This window comes from Zophobas morio, unplaced genomic scaffold (genome assembly GCF_036711695.1).
Source record: "Zophobas morio isolate AGI-343-1 ecotype UQ-CSIRO unplaced genomic scaffold, CSIRO_AGI_Zmor_V1 ptg000024l, whole genome shotgun sequence".
Classification (NCBI taxonomy): Eukaryota; Metazoa; Arthropoda; class Insecta; order Coleoptera; family Tenebrionidae; genus Zophobas; species Zophobas morio.
This window is the reverse complement of record NW_026972129.1, coordinates 12,146,484-12,166,691: the sequence shown is the minus strand read 5'-3', so window position 1 is coordinate 12,166,691 and position 20,208 is coordinate 12,146,484. Positions and strand designations below refer to the sequence as shown.

Below are 20,208 nucleotides of genomic sequence, written 5' to 3'. Positions count from 1 at the left end.
CCGATGGAATTTTGTAACTTCGTATAGAAAGAAAGTATATCAGGAAATAATAGTCAATCAATTCCCGAACATCACGACAACGGCGGCATCAGACTTAAATGAAAATGATTAAACAATATTTATGAAGGTCTTTTAGCAATACGTAAAAAATACGATGGACTGAATCAATTATGTATAAAAAAATGAATGAAATAAAATTATAACAATTTAGCCATAGTACACTGACCGGCAAAAAAAAACCGGCCACCCTGAAAAATTTCGCAAAACGAAGCTTTAAAAATTATTAATTTAACTAGTGATCGTTATTTTATTAAAGAACCATTCACTATTGACATATAAGGTATAAATTAGCAAAAAAAAGAACCCAATTAAACGCAGAATTAAATTTAATTTAACAAAATAACAGAAACAGAGCGACACTTTGAAAGACGTCTGTAAGAGTTAACGGAATTATTTTCGCGTGAAAACGTTTATTAATTGCCAAATTTATAATCAAACGATGAAAAACACTATTTACAACAACAGCCTCCTTTGTTGTTGTTTTTTTTTTTTTAAGAAAATATCGTACTTGGTCTGTTTCTGTTACCTATTTTGTTAAATTAAATTTAATTCTGCGTTTAATTGTCTTCTTTTTTGTGCTAATTTGTACATCATGTGTCAATAGTGAATGATTCTTTAATAAAATAACGATCACTAGTTAAATTAAGTTTTAAAGTGGTTTTGCAAAATTTTTCAGGGTGGCCGGTTTTTTTTGCAGGTCAGTGTAGATGTTGAATGAATTAATACTGTGATTGTTTTGTGTTTTGTTATATTTTTTTCATTACAATGTGTTGCTAGTTTGCTCTTGTCTTAAATTTATTAACACGCAAGGCAAAATATTTGATATGGTGTAGCAGTGCAATAGTCACGTAAGTCAAAATTTCTTGTTTTCTATAACGAGTAGAGGGGTCTACTCTAAAGGAATAAAAACACTATAATGTATTTCGAAGCCTTTGGTATTTAAGATACAAATAATATATGAAAACTTGGGAATTTTAAATCATCATTACTCAAAACACGCTAGTTTTGAGTTACGTGAGTATTGCTCTCACAGTGCGATTGTCTCCTTGTAAATACGGACACCAAGGAATAGAGACATATTTCATGACTGGGCTAACATGTGTTGTAAAGAGCCAGAAATGATACCTATGATAACGTCGCATAAGCTTTTGAAAGCAGAACATTATTGTTTCAGCTTTTTTTAATGTTGATAAAGTACGCTCAGACCATTTGAGATTGCTTTGAATGAGGATACATAGAACTATATATTTTCCAACGTTTTTGCTGTTAATTTTCCCAACAACACATTTTTCTACGACTGTAGCACTATGTTTAGGTCGTCAGCGATATCGTGATTACTGTTAGGGTTTTTTAAATATTTTAAGATCGTCAGCGTATAAAGCATGCTCAGATTTTAAAAGACGGCTTAGGTCTGATATGTACAATTAAATAGAATAGAACCAAAAACGGAGCCCTTTGGCACACCAGACATGACGAAATAAATAAAATAGAAAAGGATTTTCCAACTTTGAGGAAAAAATATCCATCTGGTAGAAAAGACGATATCCAGTTAAAATGTGACCCCTAATACCCAATTGGTTTAATTTGTGTGTAAGTCTTTGATGAGGGACCTTGTCAAAAACTTTCTGAAAAACTATGTAAATACGTCAAAAGATTTACTATCATCAATAGTGGTAGACAAGTGGTTGTACAAATTGTTAATGGTGACTTAGAGAAATTGCATAGACTTTCTCTACTACAGTCATTTTCAAAATATATATGTAAGAATTACATGAAGCAGGTTTTCCAGTTAGGGCTGACTATTCTCAATGGTTTTTGGACAAATCTGACGATTAGCTGTTGGCCAAAATCTTTTTTTGCAGACGAAGCCTGGTTTAATTTGAGTGGCTATATTAATGCTCAAAAGTAGCAAGAAATTTTGGCAGGTTTTACACCACAACTTCACGTCGATAAAATAGAAGTAGGTTACTTTCAACAACATGGAGCCACAACATATTCGGCGAGGACAACAATAGCAATATTGCGGGAATTTTTTGGCAACCCGATCATTAATCGAAATACGGAGAATATCTCGCCCCCGAGATCTTGTGACTTTATTCCTGCAAATTTGTTTGCGGTCCTACAGAACACTAGAACACTATCATTGCACACTTGTCTACAATTTGAAAGAATTGAGGTTGAGAATAACAAAAGAAATTAACGACGTAAACAATCATAAGCCCATCATTTACCTATGCTACCAATAAAAAAAAACAATAAAATGGGCAAAATTTTCAGCATTTACTATAATTTTATTTTATTTATTTAGTAATAGTAATATTAATTAATCTTATAGGAGTATCAGTTTTCCTTGTAACTTCACTTTTATTTTATTAAAAATATTATTAAAAAGTGTTCGTAAAAATGTTTGCTTTTGCATTTATCATTTTTTATATAATTAATTAGTGTGGTTTAAGCACAGACATGATAAATCCTTTCCAAGGATGATTTCACTACAAATTAGGTTGCTTAAGAGAGTATAAATTTGCCTTGATAAATTTAATCATGCATAAAGTTTGTTTCAAAACACAGATATAATCCGATTTTATTATGTGCAGTTGAATGAATGAATTTTCCAATGGATAAAGAAAGAAATTTATGCACACGAGGATACTGAAATATATGCGACGGCAACCTCGAAACGTAATATACCTTCGAGCAACTCTCGTAAAATCTATTAATTAAAGGAGTGTAAGCTGATGACGTAGTTTGTTAAGGATAGGTAAGTAACGATTTGTATAGCGTCATAAGACTATTTTCGGAAAGGACGGCTATTTTTAGCGTTTTTAAAAATGCATTTGCTGTACTTTTTAAGTCTCTAACCTTATTATGTTCTCTTTATAAACCGCTTTATCACCCACCAGCTTGCGATCTGAATATTTATGAGTGGAGTATGGCCTACACACTCACGTAATATACATACCAAAATATTTAAAGCTCCACATTAAATTCCCCGCGATCAATTTCTAGATTTTATCAGTGCACATTTTTGTATATTTGGTTGGTGTTTTTGATGGTGGTGATACTTGGTCATTAAAATACTGGATAGTATAATTACAATCTTATCGGTTTTACTACCTGCAACAGGCGATTGTAACACTTCATTTAAAATTTATTACCATAAATAAGTTTCTTTTCACGGTATTCTTAGGTTTTTATGGTCAAAGACAACGAACTTTTCAATTTAAAGACAATAAGAATGGCATTTAATCAGTTGCTGGTAAGAAATAAGTGATAAATTTATATTTAAAAATCAAAAGCACATAGGTGCTTATTTCTGTTAAGTATTTCTTTTCCGACGCCCTTTTTTATAAGATATTTATATGGATATAAGCGAACTAGTTACCATTAAACTAAAGTAAATATTAATTTTTTATTCAAAGTGAAAATAAATAAATAAGATTTATACAAACACTTTGTCGAGATATTTACTTATATTTATCGTTCTGATTTCCTTTGATATGATCCAAAAGAAAATATTAAGTCAGTGTTAGCTTTTTCCGCTGTTTCTAAAGTATACTTTCTTTTAATTCAGGTTTTAAATGTACTGTAATCTAGTAATATTAATTGTTTCAATTTAGTGTTACACTGAAGTTCTTTATTAACATTTATTTTATTCATTTTACTGAACATTTTCAATTAAAGGTGCATTTTTTGTTATTCTTAATCTATTTTACATTTACATATATAATTAGCTTTCCGCAAAACTCAAGTAACTTCTGTGTAGGTGTAGAATGTAATTTTTACCTTGTGTACAGAGAGTTAAAAAAATTATACGGGGAATCTACAAAAAGCGAAATTATTATTGCTTCAAAAGAGAGAACAAAATTTACACTAGAATAACATTTTCTTCTGCAGATTTTATTTATTCCGAACTTTAAAAAATATATAATTTTGATTTAGTTTGGAGATACGAGTAGATAGATATAAGGTAGACATATAGAGTCAAACAAAATAAAATGTTAAGAACTAATAGGTGCACAATATCGTAATAAAAGAGCAAAGGAACGAAAAGTAATTTTCACTTAGATAATGCAGAAAACAGTTTTAGATTTAAACTTTGCCTCTGAAGTATAACAATTATCCAAACAAATGTAAAGCGGAATATTTATTTTAGGGTGGACGTGAACATCATTATAGAATTTAGAGAAATTAGAGCTTTGATAATAGTTGAAAAGCAAAAGTGGTCAGACATTAATTTATTGAGATATTCTGATTCAAAACTCAAGAATCCTTGCATCACTGTGGATGAATACAGTAGTTTTAATAAAGTACAAAATAAAGCTAATACTTATAACAACATTATAAATTAGACAAGTCTTCATTGAAATAATCGAAAACCTAATTTGTACTTGTCATTATTCTTATACCAGCCTAAGCAAGATCTAAAAATAAATATGCTTATGTTACTCAGCCACAAATGTCTGCATTTTTAATAAATATTGAATGATTTTTAAATCCTGAGGGCAAGCTAAGGAAGTGCATATTGTAATAGGGTCCATTCGGCGAATAGCTTTTATGTTTTTCGACGTTTTATGACCCTTAGAATACGAAAAGTACGTCCCTTTTTACGTCTGCCTGTTTGTCGGTCGTCCATTGTCTGTTGTCTGTGTCAATTTTTATTGAATTACTGAAACTACCAAATTGATAGCTGTCAAATTTTGTATGTATTTTAGGAATATCGTGTAGATGATAAACCGTTAACCAAGTTTTGTCTAGGCATTGACCCCAATAATTTGATGAAGTTACCTCAAAATTTTGCATATTAAATGCTATTTAGATTTGATAAAAGACCATACCCTGCACTTGTGGTTTATGAATCCGTGTTGAGTTTCTACTCTTGACATACAAATTTAGGCAAAAAAAAATCAAAATTTTATAATAACTTTTTACAGTAATTTAGTATAAGAGAAACGTGCAGGAACCGTTTTTATCTCAGATGGTTAGGCGTGTATTAATAACGCCAAGGTCGCGGGTTCGATCCTCTCGTGAGTAATTTTTCTTCTTACACTGTTATTATCACTACTTTTTTCTAAAAAACTGGATTTGCTTGACTGTACTACAGGGACGGAGGAAGTTCTGTTTAATAACGCGAGACGATTTTTTTAAATAATGTCATCAATTTCTAAAACGATGTAGGTATATTAAATTTTTCTTAATATTTTATATTTCCGGAATTGATGTCAGCGTCTCTTGTGTAAGATCAAGATCTAATATTACCAAACTTACTTTGTAAAAGTAAACTATAAAAATGTGGGTAGAATGTTAAGCTACAAAGAAAAGTGTGTGTCTTTTCTTTAAAGTTTAACATGAGGTCAAACATTTTTTGAAAGGAAAGAAAGTGAATAATTTTTTAAGAGTTTGGCTCATGGAATTTTTAATCTATTTTCATAATGTAATACTCGCATCTCCATTATTAACATACTTATTGTCATCGCCGTTTACTTTATTATCATCTTCTTTTAGAATTTTGGTGAAACTTTTCATCGCTTATCTTTAAAAATCAATATCTTAATTATATAGGAAATTTTCGAATCACGAATTTCACCACTGTTTTAAGTTTCCAGAACTCTACAAATTGTAAGAAAAACAAGATACCTTTTACTATAACTCAAGTCCGATAAAAAAGAGTACCCCAGTTATATAGAGGAAGTTGCCGACAGGTTATACGTAAAATTTCAAAACAACTCTGTTAATTTAGTGGAGATATTACATTCTGATAGTTTCGGAGAACATCTATGCAATCATCAATAGAAGACAAATAAACGGAAAGAGAAACTGGTATTTTCGTAGTTTGCAAGTTCTGTCTAGCGGTTTATCTAAGTCACTCCAGTCCAAATTCCAGAGTAATCAGTACGGTTGGAAATTACTAGTTAAAATTTTTCCAGCCAATCACAGACGGACCATCGTACTTACAGACGGTAACGGAAAGTCTCCATTTTCGAATTTTAAATATTTTGAAAAGAAACGTGACCGGTAGTGTGTTTTACTGCTCTGTCTTTTTCAGAGTTTTGGTGAGTTTGTTCCAATTTATTTAATTGCCGAACGGCACCAAAGTGTTCCTAACTGGTCGATCTTCCCCTGGGAAAATTCTCTAATTTGGGGCTAAACTCAAGATTTTACGTTTCTTGGTATTCTTGATGCTAACATTTTAATATATTTCGTTTTTGCTGTTAATAGATTCGTTCTTTTAATTCAAGGATCCGAGCTACCGCGCCGAGCGCGGTGCTTGCCTCGGAAATTGGTATGGAACCATGGAGTAGGACTCTTCTTTGTTTTTGCTTTTTTTTTTAATTTTGTTTAAGAGATTACCGGCAATCCAAAAATGTTAGGTTTGCGCCCAAAATGTCCAAAGGTTGTTATTGCATTTATCTTAGTTCGAAAGAGTTACATAGTTGATAAAATAATTGATGAGCAAGCACCCCATAATTAAAGTTAAAGACATAGATGTAGCGGTAAGAACCTTGGTTTTACAACTGTATCAGCGATGTCCTTTCTAAGAATAGGAAAACAAAATACTGAGTATGCCCATGTCCTCAGTCCGCAGGCAGATACATGTCCAGTATGATGATAATACATATAAATCTCCCTCAATCATTGGTAATAAAATACGATAATCCAATTGCCGTGTTTTTCTTGATTTTGATGATGTTTGTTTTAGTGCAGAACTAATGGGCACTTTGCAAATGATTGTCCAAATTCCGGCGGCACTGACACAATAGATCCCCAAAATTCTGCGGTCATACCTGCAGAAACGTTATCAGATCCTGTATTACTAGACGGATTGGTTTCTCTGGAAAATTATTCATTGTTCCGAAATGATCGAGTGCATATGAAAGGAGGTGCGGTTTGTATATATCTTTCAAAATATGTCTTGTCCAATTTTCAGGTCACTCCACTAGCGTTCAATAAATGCCTTGTTCCTTAAGTTGTTTAATAGGTATGCTACTTTTGTTTTGGGGTGTGTATGTAGGTTTCCTTCGTCTTCAATTGAGGACGATAAAATTTTAGTTTATTTCATCATGAAAAATATTTTATTTTTGGCATGCCTGATATTTCATGCCCCCTAAATACTAGTCAGTCCTATAATACATCCTCCCAACTCTTAGGTGAACTGCTGATTAACAGCCATTTTAATGAGCTGGTTTTAAAACCTACAAGATATAGACCAAATCAAACTCTTTCTCTAGTTGACTTAATCATCTCTTCCGATGACAATTCTCTGGTCAAGTTGGATTACGTAAGCCCAATTGGTAAGTCAGATCACGTTACCTTAAAGATTGACCTACAAATTAGCTTTAACCCTTATATGAGGACCGTCTCAATTAGGAAGACGTATATAGATTTTAAAGCCTTAGGTCACAATCTAAACGAACTTTGGGAATCTATATTGTCCAAGCAGGTAGTTGGTGATAACCGGAACATATTTAAAGGTATTGTTTGTAATGAGGTTGAGGAACATATGAACATCGTAACCGTTAAAAGATCTGCAAAAAAATCTTGGATTGACAGTAATATTCTAAAGTTAATCAAAAAGAAGCGGGCTCTGTGGCGCACGTTTGAAAGGTCTGGTTCTGAGACTGATTAACTATGCAGCCCACAGAACGTTTTCGAACCAACTTACGTCAGCAAGGATTGCGGAATCTAGGGACTTAAAGCTGTTTTACAAGCATATTCGTTCTGAATTGTTGGGTCCTGTTGGGTCTTTGCAGACTAGAGATAACTCGGGCAATATAGTGGACAAATCATACAGTTGCCGATGTTTTCGCTGATACATTCTCAAGAGTTTTCACGAAGGAATCGTCAGATGTAATGCCAATGATTACGGGTGTTACAAAGAGAAAAAGTATTACTACTTAGTTAGTATTACTACTTTTTTTCTTTGTAACACTGACTTTCCCAAAAGTGTGGTTTGGGAAAAGTTGAAAAAACTAAGAATGTCGAAGTCTCCGGGTCCTGATTTAATAAACAGCTAATATTTTGAGAAATTGTGCTGAAGCACTTAGTCCCCATTAGGATTCCGATGCAGCACTCTTTTAAGACAAGTTCCTTACCAGATGATTGGAGAACTGCATTTGTTCGTCCTATTTTTAAAAAGGGTGACAAATTTGATGCCTTAAATTACAGACTGGTCAGTCTAACGTCGATTGTGGTCAAAATGATGGAGTCTATAATTTATGACCAGATGTGTAAGTTTCTGCTAGACCATCAAATTATCCCATCCGAACAGCATGGGTTTTTGCCCGGAAAATCGATCCAGTCAAATCTACTTTGTTGCTTATCTGACTGGACAAGAGACCTAGACTCCAAGTGTCCTCTTGATATCATCTATCTCGATTTCTCTCATAATAGAGTGGAGTGCCACAGGGCTCAGTACTCGGCCCTTTACTTTTTATTATCTATACGGCTGATCTAAAATATATGCTCACATCATTGTTTGCTATGTACGCTGATGACGTCAAAATATACGACAAAAGAAGTAATTTTCAGAATTTAATGCAAGATCTTCATGTCATACATAATTGGTCCAAAGATTCGTTACTTCCGTTAAATTTGGACAAGTGTACTATTTTATATGTTGATAAAAAAAAACCCAGACATCCATATTGGGTGGGCAATATTAAGTTGTCCTGTACATATTCGTATCTTGCTTTTGGTAGTGTGATTAACAGCGATCTATCGTATCATGTGGCAAACGTCACGAAGAAGGCTAACAGAATGTGGCTTTTCAAAATTATATAAAATCTTTGTGAGGCCCTTGTTTCAATTTGCTAATTGTGTTTGGTCTCCTGTATTTCAGCAGGACATTCGATGTCTGGAATCAGTTCAGCGAAGGGCAACCAGATTCTCATATGGCAAAAATCGGCCACCATATCTTGAAAGACTTGCTTATATGAATCGTTGTCCTCTTTCTGAGAGGTGAAAGAGAGGTGACATCATCCCTGAATAAAATTGATTCCCCGATTAAACACCTGTTTCCTCTCAATACTTCTGAACGTATGTAGAAGAGGTCATTTTTTTAAAAATTTCCTACGAATTGCAATAACTGGATCAGAATACAAAATACGATACGATTATTAAATAAAAATTGCATTTTATTTGGATGTTCCATGTTGTAATTGACATTTGGTTAATTATAACTTGTCCAGGTCTAGGGAAAGCAGAAATTTCTCTAGGGGAGGTTCAGTCTCCCTTATGAAAGTACCAAGTCGCCCGATGTACTCGATTGCAATACTTCCTTAGCTTATGATCTGGAAGAAAAACTCAAAAAACCAGAAATGAAGCACATTTATACATCTGACGAAAGACAAAAAGATGTATCTCATGAAAAAATAGACAACAGAAGTAGCCAGTTTAATAACATCTTTACGCAATAATTAGGTATACCGAATTAGAAGAAACAGAGTGAATTGAAATTTTCTACGAGTTCCTAGTATTGTTTAGAATTTTCTGCTTAAACAATAAACTATGTGCTATAGTGTTATAAAAACTATGATATATACTTACCAGCATGATGTTGGCATCTTTGGTTGGTGTGACTTGCACAGCCTCCGGAATGCTTTGTGTATAAGTTCCCGTTGTGGCATCGTGAGTTTCCTGTTCCGGGACTGCTGTGGCGAACTGATTGAAATATAAGTTTGTGTGCTGCACCGATGGAGCCCAACCCTTTCCTGTAAATTGTCCTATGTAGAGCAACGTAAAGCGGCGGTTATCTACCACCCTTTAATCTACATGCATTATTATAAATTACTTTAACGAGCAAAGGGTGGCGAGAATGCTCATCCGCCCATGCCATGTGCACTGATTTCATTTGCATATGGCTATTTCTGCTGCAATTAAATCATTTTGTATTTTAACAACGTTGTATTTAAGCGTAAATTTATTACTGGACCGTTTAAATACTCAAACGCGTTAAAACATTTTTAAAAATTGTATTTCATCACTCTTACAATTATTAAGAAGTCGTTTAATATATAAAATGTTAATAAATGAGAACCGAACTTCACCAGTTAACAGAGCGTTGAAACGATTAGATATATTCTATTTCAAACGTTTGCTTTACAAAATTAAAATTAATTTCGTGAACTTTTGTATGACGTTACTTTAGATGTTGACATATAATTTTAGAGAAGACATACTGATTCAATTCCAAGGATGACTTGATCACAAATTATGTTGTTCGTCCCATATATTTTTGTTAAAAACAAAAAAAAATGGCAAAATCATTGTCATTGCACAGTTTTGAATATAAGGAGAGGAAAAGGTATTAAAGGATCACATGTTTATAATTCTAAGCATATGTATATTTTAAATGAATATTTTATTTCGTCGTTTATTTGATTTTTTATGTATAGTAAATTCGCCAGTAATCTTCGGAAAGTGATTCTTTTTGTAAGTAGACACTCTCAGGGTTCACATTACAGCATTTGAAAGCCAGTGATCCGAAATTAAGCTTCTATTCGTAGCTGATCTGAATTATTTCCCTTTATATTGAAAAAGATCATTTTACATCACTGTAGAAAATGTTCTGGCAAAATTGCTTACACATTTGATGTATTTCTGCTCTTATTACAAGTATGTAGTATAAAGAAGGGAGAAATAAAAATTTCCTCGCTTTAATCACTTTCAAACGCGGATCTAATTGTTGCCTGAATAAAAATAATTTATTTTGATATGATGCAGGAAAATTATATTATTTCTATTTAATATGAGCACCTGTAGACGCCAACGTGAGAACATTTCCTTTGATGAGGTTTTGCGTGTTATTAAACTCGGATTGTGTTACTCGTACATGTTTCCTAATAAGTGATATATTACTTGTTAAACAACACTTGAAACAACTGATATACATTTCATCTCTACTGAATGAAGTTTAAAAATTCGGTCGTTATAGAAAAACTGATCTAAATCTATTTAGGCAGAACTTCACTTACCCCTAAGTACAAGCGAACAGATACAGTTTCTTCGAAAATTCTATTTTGTGAATTTTATTTTTTTAGGATAATTTGTATAAGTTATACTATGCGATGTCAATTTTTTCATAACAAAATTTTGTGATGACGTCCATTAGTCTCAATTTCAGTAGGTTCAGTGTAATACTAATAGTAACAGTACTGTATATTAAATTTTTCGGGAAAATGGGGTGATCCGTTCTTGATTTGATAAAAAAAAATAGATCACCTCATTCATTTTTGTTTTAATCACCCTGTATAAGTAATTCTAAAAACTATGAATGTATTGCTAAACCACAAGTATAGAATCATAATATTTTGCACATTTTGGCTAGGATTTATGAGGCACAATTTTGAGATGACGTCATCAATTTCTTGGGAGGGATGAATGGACAAATTTTGATTATCGATTTACCATGATAACGATAACCTCAAAATGTTTGTAAGATTTCAGAGTATTCGGTTTTGCAGTTTCAAAGTTATGTTGTCAAATGCTGTTACATATTTTTGATTTGGATGATTATAGTAAAAACTCGACATAAACCACATTAACACAGCAGTTATTTTATAAAATTGAAATCACATTTACTTCTGAAAATTTTTTGTTTTGTTAGGTTAGACAAATTTTGGTTAGCGTTTTACTATTTAAACGATATTTCTAAAATACAACACAAACGATAAACGTACTCTGGCAGTCATGAAACGTAGAGAAAACATGAAAGTAGCGATTCGTAGCATGGACTCTATTACAATACTTACGCTAAAGTAATAGAAAGAACAAGGTGGTTTTGGAATCAATTTTCACAACGTCTTTAGCATTCATGGCAAATGTGTCAATAACGGTGACGATATTTCCGGGCCGATTGTAATTTTAATGTTAAAGGCAATCCTCTCGGGAAGTGAAATTTTTTTTATATGTTTGTGTTTTCTGATTAAATGCGACGAAAATGTAGCTTCAAATTAGCTAAAAAATATAGCATTTATACAAAGGAACCGTCACGTGATTATAAATCGGATGATAATTGATAATACACCATTCTAGTATAGTTTTATTTCGGGAACAAGTAATTTGATAATGCATTTTTGAAAATGAAGACATTTAGAAAAAATTACAACAGCATTAAGTGGAAGAATAAATAATTATTTATTGGTTACCCCTGCAGCAGTATTTTTGAACGAGTTATAAATTTATAATTGGTAATTATGCTCATTAAAACATCCTGCAGTGTAACATTAATGTTATATAACCTCAAAATTTGAGGTTCACGAAGGTAATAAAACTGTTCTGTCGCAAAAAAAATAGTTGTAGTTTGTAGTACGTACAGGGTCTCTAAAATGTATGGAAACGGTTGAATACCTTGAGAACCAATTGTACAAATCACCTGAACTTAGGTATAGGGGTACAAGAAGTTGTGCTCTAATTATTCCAACACAATAACTATAAAAATTGTGAAAATCTTTATAGCCTTTACATAAATAGTATTGAATGAGGGATGGTGTAGAGTGAAAAAAAAGTCATATTGCAATAGGCTTGTTATTGAGTAGTTAAAACTATGTAGTCTAGGAAGACAACCAAATTAACAGTTCTCGAGCAGAGTTGTGAACTTGTTCAACTATTTACACCATGTTAGAGAACATAATCAGTTGTTTATAATAATATTCCTGAAGGATCAACTACACAAGTTACTCCTAAAATGTTAAAGACCAGTTCCAGCATGTATGAAAGACAATGCAAAATCAACGTGCTCAAAAATTTACAAAAATTAACTTCGTTGCGTTTTTGCTATAAATGCGAAGGTCTTTAATTCAGCATTGAGCGTTTTTAGGGACTATGCAGGGCAGAGTATAGAAAGAGAAAAATTTCAAAAAACAATCTAAAGGAATTTACAAGGATATTTAATAAAATAATCAAAGAATTAGTTGAAAATTTAGGAAAACCTCTTCTGGACAGTGTTTGACAAAAAATCTGGCTATTTTACCACTGAATTAGTGCCATCAAAACTAGTTAATTGATATAGCTGACTTAGTACTTTACAATAATATAACCTTTTGATATATTTTTGTTCAACATTGTAATAAAAAAAATTGGTCTAAAGAGTTTAGACAGTACTTCCCTCGCTGTCGGAAACTTGACGACTGCATGCCTAATGTGTTTTTTTTCTCATTACATTTTTGTAGTGGGAATTTAAAAAAAAATTGTGATGACGTCATCAACATTTTTGCAAGGACACGTATATCAGTTGGGATAGATGTAGTGTAATACTAAGAATAAAATTATTGTATTCCCAAATTTTCGGGAAAATGAATCGGGTCGCTTTGAATATTGATTTCTTATAATCAATAAAATAACGAAACAATTTACTCACGTATACGGCGCCGGTGTGTAATATCTAGAGAGCGGATTTCTGTCGGGCTAGGCAAGGCCAAACTCGGTACGGCTCGTACGGGATGCGAATTCATTGCGGTTGCGGACTGCACTTCGTTTATTTGAGATTAGAATAACGCTGTTATGTTGCACTCTGCTGTTAATTCCCGTTCTCATTTACTTATCCGTTTGATTAATAAATCGTTAATTATATTTATGGAATTAGTACCGATTAAATTCGGTGATTATCTATCACCCGGCGATCCAGTACGTCCCCCCCTATAATCGTGACGTAGCCCGACAGAAATCCGCTGTCTAGTAATATAAGGGGCAACTGAAAATCGTTTATGTATAAACATTCTTAATTTAAGATGACAAGCGTAACAGCATACGTGAGAGTCAAACAGAGAAACAAAACGACCATCGGTTTTATTGCTTCGACTTCCGCTTATTATATAAAACATTGGGTTTTATTTTAATTCTTGACGGTGAAATTCACAATTGGTTGATTATAAACATGTCTATTCCACATTCGCGGAACCAAGTGAGCGCATAAAACAAATGCAGGTTTGTAATGTTAAAGTCGATGTAAATAAGCGTGCTACCCTTATGTTTCAACCGAGTTTTTCTTTTAACAAATTTTGTGTCTACCAAATTGGGTTGGTTGGGGTGTAATACTAATAATAAGTGTTGCCTTTAATTTAATCAATAAAATAAATTGACTTCATTAATTTTTTTGAACCACCTCTTAAGAAAATCTAAAAAATATGAATGGAATGATAAATCACAAGTACAAACTCATCATATTTTTTGCATTTTAGATAGGATTTATTCAGCAAAATTTAAGGGTGACGTCATCAATTTTTTTAGGAGGGATGAACAAATACATTTTGAACAAAAGTTTACCATGCTTATAATAACTTTAAAATATTCCCAAGATTTCAAAGCATTCGGTTTTGTAATTCCTGATTAAATCGATAAAATAAATTCACGCATTCATTAATTTTTTTGAGTCACCCTGCATATGCAAATCCAAAAATATGAATGGAATGATAAATCGCAAGTACAGACTCATCATATTTTGTACATTTTAGATACGATTTATTCGGCAAACTTTTGAGCTGACGTCATCAGTTTTTTGTAGAAGATAACCAAAATATTTTGACTAAAAATTTATTATGCTCTTTATAACCTTAAAACATCTGCAAGATTTCAAAGCATTCGGTTTTGTAGTTCCTGATTAAATCAATAAAATAAATTTACGCATTCATTAATTTTTTTGAGTCACCCTGTATATGCAAATCGAAAAAATTTGAATGGAATGATAAATCACAAGAAGAGACTCACCATATTTTGTACATTTTAGATAGGATTTATTCAGCAAAATTTTGTGGTGACGTCATAAATTTTTTAGGGGGGACGACCAAATACATTTTGATCAAAAATTTACCATGCTTATGATAATTTTAAAATATATTCAAGATTTCGAAGCATTCGGTTTTGTAGTTCCTGAGTAAATCAGTAAAATAAATTTACGCTTTCATTTATTTTTTTGAATCACCCTGTATATGCAAATCCAAAAAATATGAATGGAGTGATAGATCACAAGTACAGACTGATCATATTTTGTACATTTTAGATATGATTTATTCGACAAATTTTCGAGCTGACGTCATCAAGTTTTTGGAGGGGATAAGAAAATATATTTTGACTAAACATTTATTATGCTCTTTATAACCTTAAAACATCTGAAGATGTCAGAGCATTCCGTTTTGTAGTTCCTGATTAAATCAATAAAATATATTTACGCATTCATTAATTTTTTTGAGTCACTCTGTATATGCAAATCCAAAAAATATGAATGGAGTGATAAATTACAAGTACAGACTCATCATATTTTTACAGTTTAGATAGGATTTATTCGGCAAACTTTCGAGCTGACGTCATCAAGGTTTTGGAGGGGATAAGCAAATATATTTTGACTAAACATTTATTATGCTCTTTATAACCTTAAAACATCTGCAAGATTTCAAAGCATTCGGTTTTATAGTTTCTGAGTAAATCAGTAAAATAAATTTACGCATTCATTAATTTTTTTGAGTCACCCTGTATATGCAAATCCAAAAAATATGAATGGAGTGATAGATCACAAGTACAGACTCATCATATTTTGTACATTTTAGATATGATTTATTCCACAAACTTTTGAGCTGACGTCATCAAGTTTTTGGAGGGGATAAGCAAATATTTTTTGACTAAAGATTTTTGATGCTCTTTATAGCCTTAAAACATCTGCAACATTTCAAAGCATTCTGGTTAGCAGATTAAAAATTAAATTTCAAAATGTTGTTTTATAATTTTGATTTTTTTTCCAAAAATCTGGACGTTTCGGGTGAAAAGTCGATTCGGAGTTGTAAACTACATGTGTAGGACTATGTTATTTTATACAATTGAAAACCCATTTACTATGTACAATTTTGAAGTGACGTCATCGCATTAGTGGTGGGTATGATTAGACAAATTTTGGTTAGCGTTTTACCATCTACATGATATTCTTAATATAAGTACAAAATTTCACAACAATCGGTCGAGTACTTTCGGAGATTATCTGTCTAATAAAAATCCGGGACGGCAGACGGACAGACGGACGGACAGACGGACGGACAGACGGACGGACAGACGGACGGACAGACGGACGGACAGACGGACGGACAGACGGACGGACAGACGGACAGACAGACGGAAATGGGAGACCTATTTCTTCGTCTTCTAGGGGTCATGAAAGATCGAGAAAACGTAAAAGTAGAGAGTCGGCCGACGGACTCGATTACAATACTTCCTTTGCTTACGCTCGGGAAGTAAAAACCTGGCGATCCTAATACAAAATTCTGATGCAAGTAATTCATAGGGCATTATTATAACTAGAGGGTTTTGTCAACTGTACAAAAAAAAACTATAAATAATAAGCTAACTATATAGAATATTAGAAAAATTCAGTATTGATTTTGCCGTTAGTAATACCAAGTGTATGTGTATTGTTAATTAACTTAAAATTTTAAATACTGGAATGTGGGAAGATAGCTCAGCTCCCGATAGAATGTGTTAGTGTAGATCTCATGTCGGGTGAAACGTGGACCAATGGTCTGTCGGCAAAAGCAGACAAACTGGTGTGTAAATCAAATACCTTATTTCAACACACGACAGACACAGGTATGTTAATTCTATTTAAACTACTTAATGCTAGACAGCCGCCAGTTTAATTTAGTGAAAAGTCAACAACAGACAATTTTATTATTATAAATCGAAAAGAAATCCAATTTAAATGTAAATATAGATAAATAGAAATAAAATTAAATAGAAAAAAAATTAAGTTAAGTATTAGTAACTTTTTCTATCAAGACATCCCTTTGCATTAACTACTAAAAGTTAAAAATTTACGTTATATTTCACTAATGAGAACTAAAAGATATTATAGTTTTAATGTTGGAAATATTCCTACAATCATTAATTCATTAGTATCATCACGTATAACATGATTGAATTAAATGCATGTTTTATTTCATTTACATGAATAACAAAATTTAATTGTCTTTTCAAATTAGACATTCAAGTGTTTTATTACCTTAGTCGTATTTAAAATAGATAATTCTAGTAATTGTATAGCGATATAATTTAGAATCACTTATCTTGTTAAATTAAGAAGTAATACATTAACACTGTATTTTGATATGTTTAAGGACATCGGTTTATATTACTATTTTTCTTAGGTAACTTGGAATTGTCAGCTGAAATAGTCTGGAGCAGCAGTTTAAAAATTACAAAATTACAATCAAACATACTGTCACTATATATCTTCTCTAAATAATTTGACTGCTGTTGGTTCTGTTGACTTAAACCAATTATTTGTGAAGAAATACATTTATTCCTACTATTACTTGCGGTGAGTCTTTAAGCCTTAGTAAAATTAATGCTAAATTTTTTGCTAAAAAATGTTGACGCTTTTTTGTCTAATTCAGATATTTATAATTTTTTATTTGTTATATTCAATATTTTGTATTATATATTTAGAATAAGCTAATAATTTGTCTGGTATGTAAAACGAGCCACAAATAATTGCTCTCATTGAAAACTGACAATTTGGAGTTACGCACTTTGCGCTCGTAGGTACAGATTGAATAGCGACAACAAGTAAACATTGGTAACTATATCTTTATGATTCGTTCAAAGTTAAATTAGATATACCGTAAGGTTTTTGTTAATCCAAATTCATTTGTGTTAATTATAAAAGATTTGATTATCGTTTTCAATTTCGAAATTATATTTAATTCGATTAATTTGAAAATATCTATAAGAATTATATCGGAAATTACAACTGGACTCAAATAGTTTATGCAAATGGTTCAAATTCAACCATTCTATTCCGATTAAATTTAAATCTGGATAAATAAATAAATGAGTTCATGGGCAGTGAAATTGTTATAACTTTTCCTTTTCCTAAATTTTAGAATATTGTTTACCAGTTCTTAAATTCTAAGTACAGATAATAAAATTAATAGAGCTTACAACATTTTTAGAAACTACCCTGTGTCTATCAATACGTCACTTAATCAATAATCACTTATACTAAAATCACCTTAAATACATACTAATAATATTTTACAACATTAGTCAAAGAACCTAACCCGCTCAACTCTAAAACTTAAAGTTATACAGGTACGATCGCTAAAACCGTCTGCTTGGGGCAACACAGGACCTTATTTGCAATGAACGGAAATTCTATAGGCACGCGACACGGCTTACAAGTCTACAAGACCCCAGTAGGGGAAAAGAAGACTCGGCATTATTAACCAAATAATCCTAATTATGTCATAAAATTTTATTAGTATGCCTTTAAAGTGATGTTACAATACCTCGAAGAATGGTGAAACTTATCAGAATAAATACGGTATTTTTGGTTCCCAGCCTAATGTGATCCATAAAGAGTTTAGTGTAATTTAAAAGTAAAGGAATGGATATGGGGAAAGGAAGATATATTAAAAGTAAACGACAAAAGAATCCAATAAGGAAATAAATAAACACATAAAAAGAGGAAAATAGGGCTAACAAGAGAAATAATTTAAGTATAGGAACTTGGAATATACCAAGCAGAAAAACAAAATTGGTAGAGGATCTGATAAAACATAATGAGGAAATACTAGGAATTACGGAAATAAAAAAGTAAGTATGCCTGGCTATTTTCAAAAGTAAGAGCGAAAGAAGGGGTAGGATTTATCACAACATTAATAATATTAAAAATAGAAATGACGCTATTTGACTAAGAGCTGTGGACAATGATAACAGTTTATGGAGAAAACGAAGATGCTACAAAAGAGACTAAACATGAGTTCTATGGAGAACTGCAAAAAGCAACAAGTGAGGGGGAGGGAAATACGATAATAACATTATCAAGTATCCGCCGAAAAATCTTGGCAAGAATAATGGATAGACATATAAGAGAGAATATTCAGACAACATAGAAGACACTGAGTGTGGGTTTAGACGGCGAAGAAACACACGAGATCATATAAAATTGTGATCAGGCAAGCTAGCGAAAAATTTATAAACAAGAACATACATCTTTGTTTCACAAAGTTGGAAAAAGCTTTCAACCGATTAACCGCTTTTTCCAAGAAAGAAGACATATGGATGACCCTAGAAAAAAAGACAAATAGATAAAGAAACAATAAATATTATAAAAGAAATGGACAAGGAGAACACAGACATAACCGGAATTAACAGCGAAGGAACAAAAGAAGTTAAAACGAAGATGGAAATGACCAAAGGATGTGTGTTGAGTCCACGGACATACTCAATAATATTCGACGAAGCAATAAAGGAAGCTAAGAAAACATTGAAATAACTAAAAATGAGATATTGATAGATGCAACAAATCTAACTGCGTGAAGTAATGTTTGCAGATAGCATGATCATCATAGAAAAACAGCAAAACATCTACAGAGTAATTTAAAAATCTTAGACAAGGAAATATCAACAATAAATATGAGGTTGAACTCGAAAAAATAAAACTAAGAAAAGCAAATGCATAACATAAAACCTCAATGAAAAGTAGAACATTAAGTGCAAATTTACAAATATTTAGGAACTATAAAACAAAGCAACGGAAAAATAAATCATGATATAAATGAAAAAGCGAAGAAAGCAGAAAAAATCTTTAACAAGGTAAGAACAACTTTCCTAGTAATCTTAAACATGTGTGAAACAAAACCGGACATATTTTTATTAAAACGTTTGAGTTACAACTGTTACTGGTGAAATTTCGGAACATGCCGGCACACTCTCCAATATATAAAGTGATTTATAATTGTAATGACGATAAGTGCAACTCACCATGCTTGATGCAATGCACCCCTCTTTCCACTGTAATTTCAGTGGCGGTCATGCAGGAAGCTCTGTGTAATTCGCAGTGGTTTGGATAAACGTGACCATCCGAGCCACAAACCAACCTCCGATGTACGGCACATTGCCTCTGACAGACACACGTGGCTTCTCCATTTTCGACGACACACTCCCTTCCTTTCGTACAATAATGCACTAGGCAGGGATCTGAAACAATATTGCATTAACGTACCAACATGATTAATGCTGACGCCATTCAAGTTTTAAAACTGATCACAGAGACAATAAAATTGCGTTATAGCTTCTAAATCACCATTCTAGTCTATTAAAGTGAGTAGTCCTAGACATATTCTTTAAATAGATAAAGCGGAATCCTGGCAGCAGTCACGCAACTTC

General features: G+C 32.3%; 1 protein-coding gene across 1 annotated transcript in view; it reads right to left on the bottom strand.

Annotated features, from left to right (window-relative positions):
- The window catches only part of LOC135135185 (follistatin-related protein 5-like), a 344,450-nt gene that overhangs the window by 77,933 nt on the left and 246,309 nt on the right, over positions 1-20,208 (bottom strand). Inside the window, exons 4-5 of the mRNA XM_064064188.1 lie at positions 19,804-20,019; positions 9,607-9,770 (exon numbers count right to left, since the gene is read on the bottom strand). Coding sequence (XP_063920258.1) covers positions 9,607-9,770; positions 19,804-20,019 — 380 coding nt within the window. The remainder of the gene's footprint in view (positions 1-9,606; positions 9,771-19,803; positions 20,020-20,208) is intronic.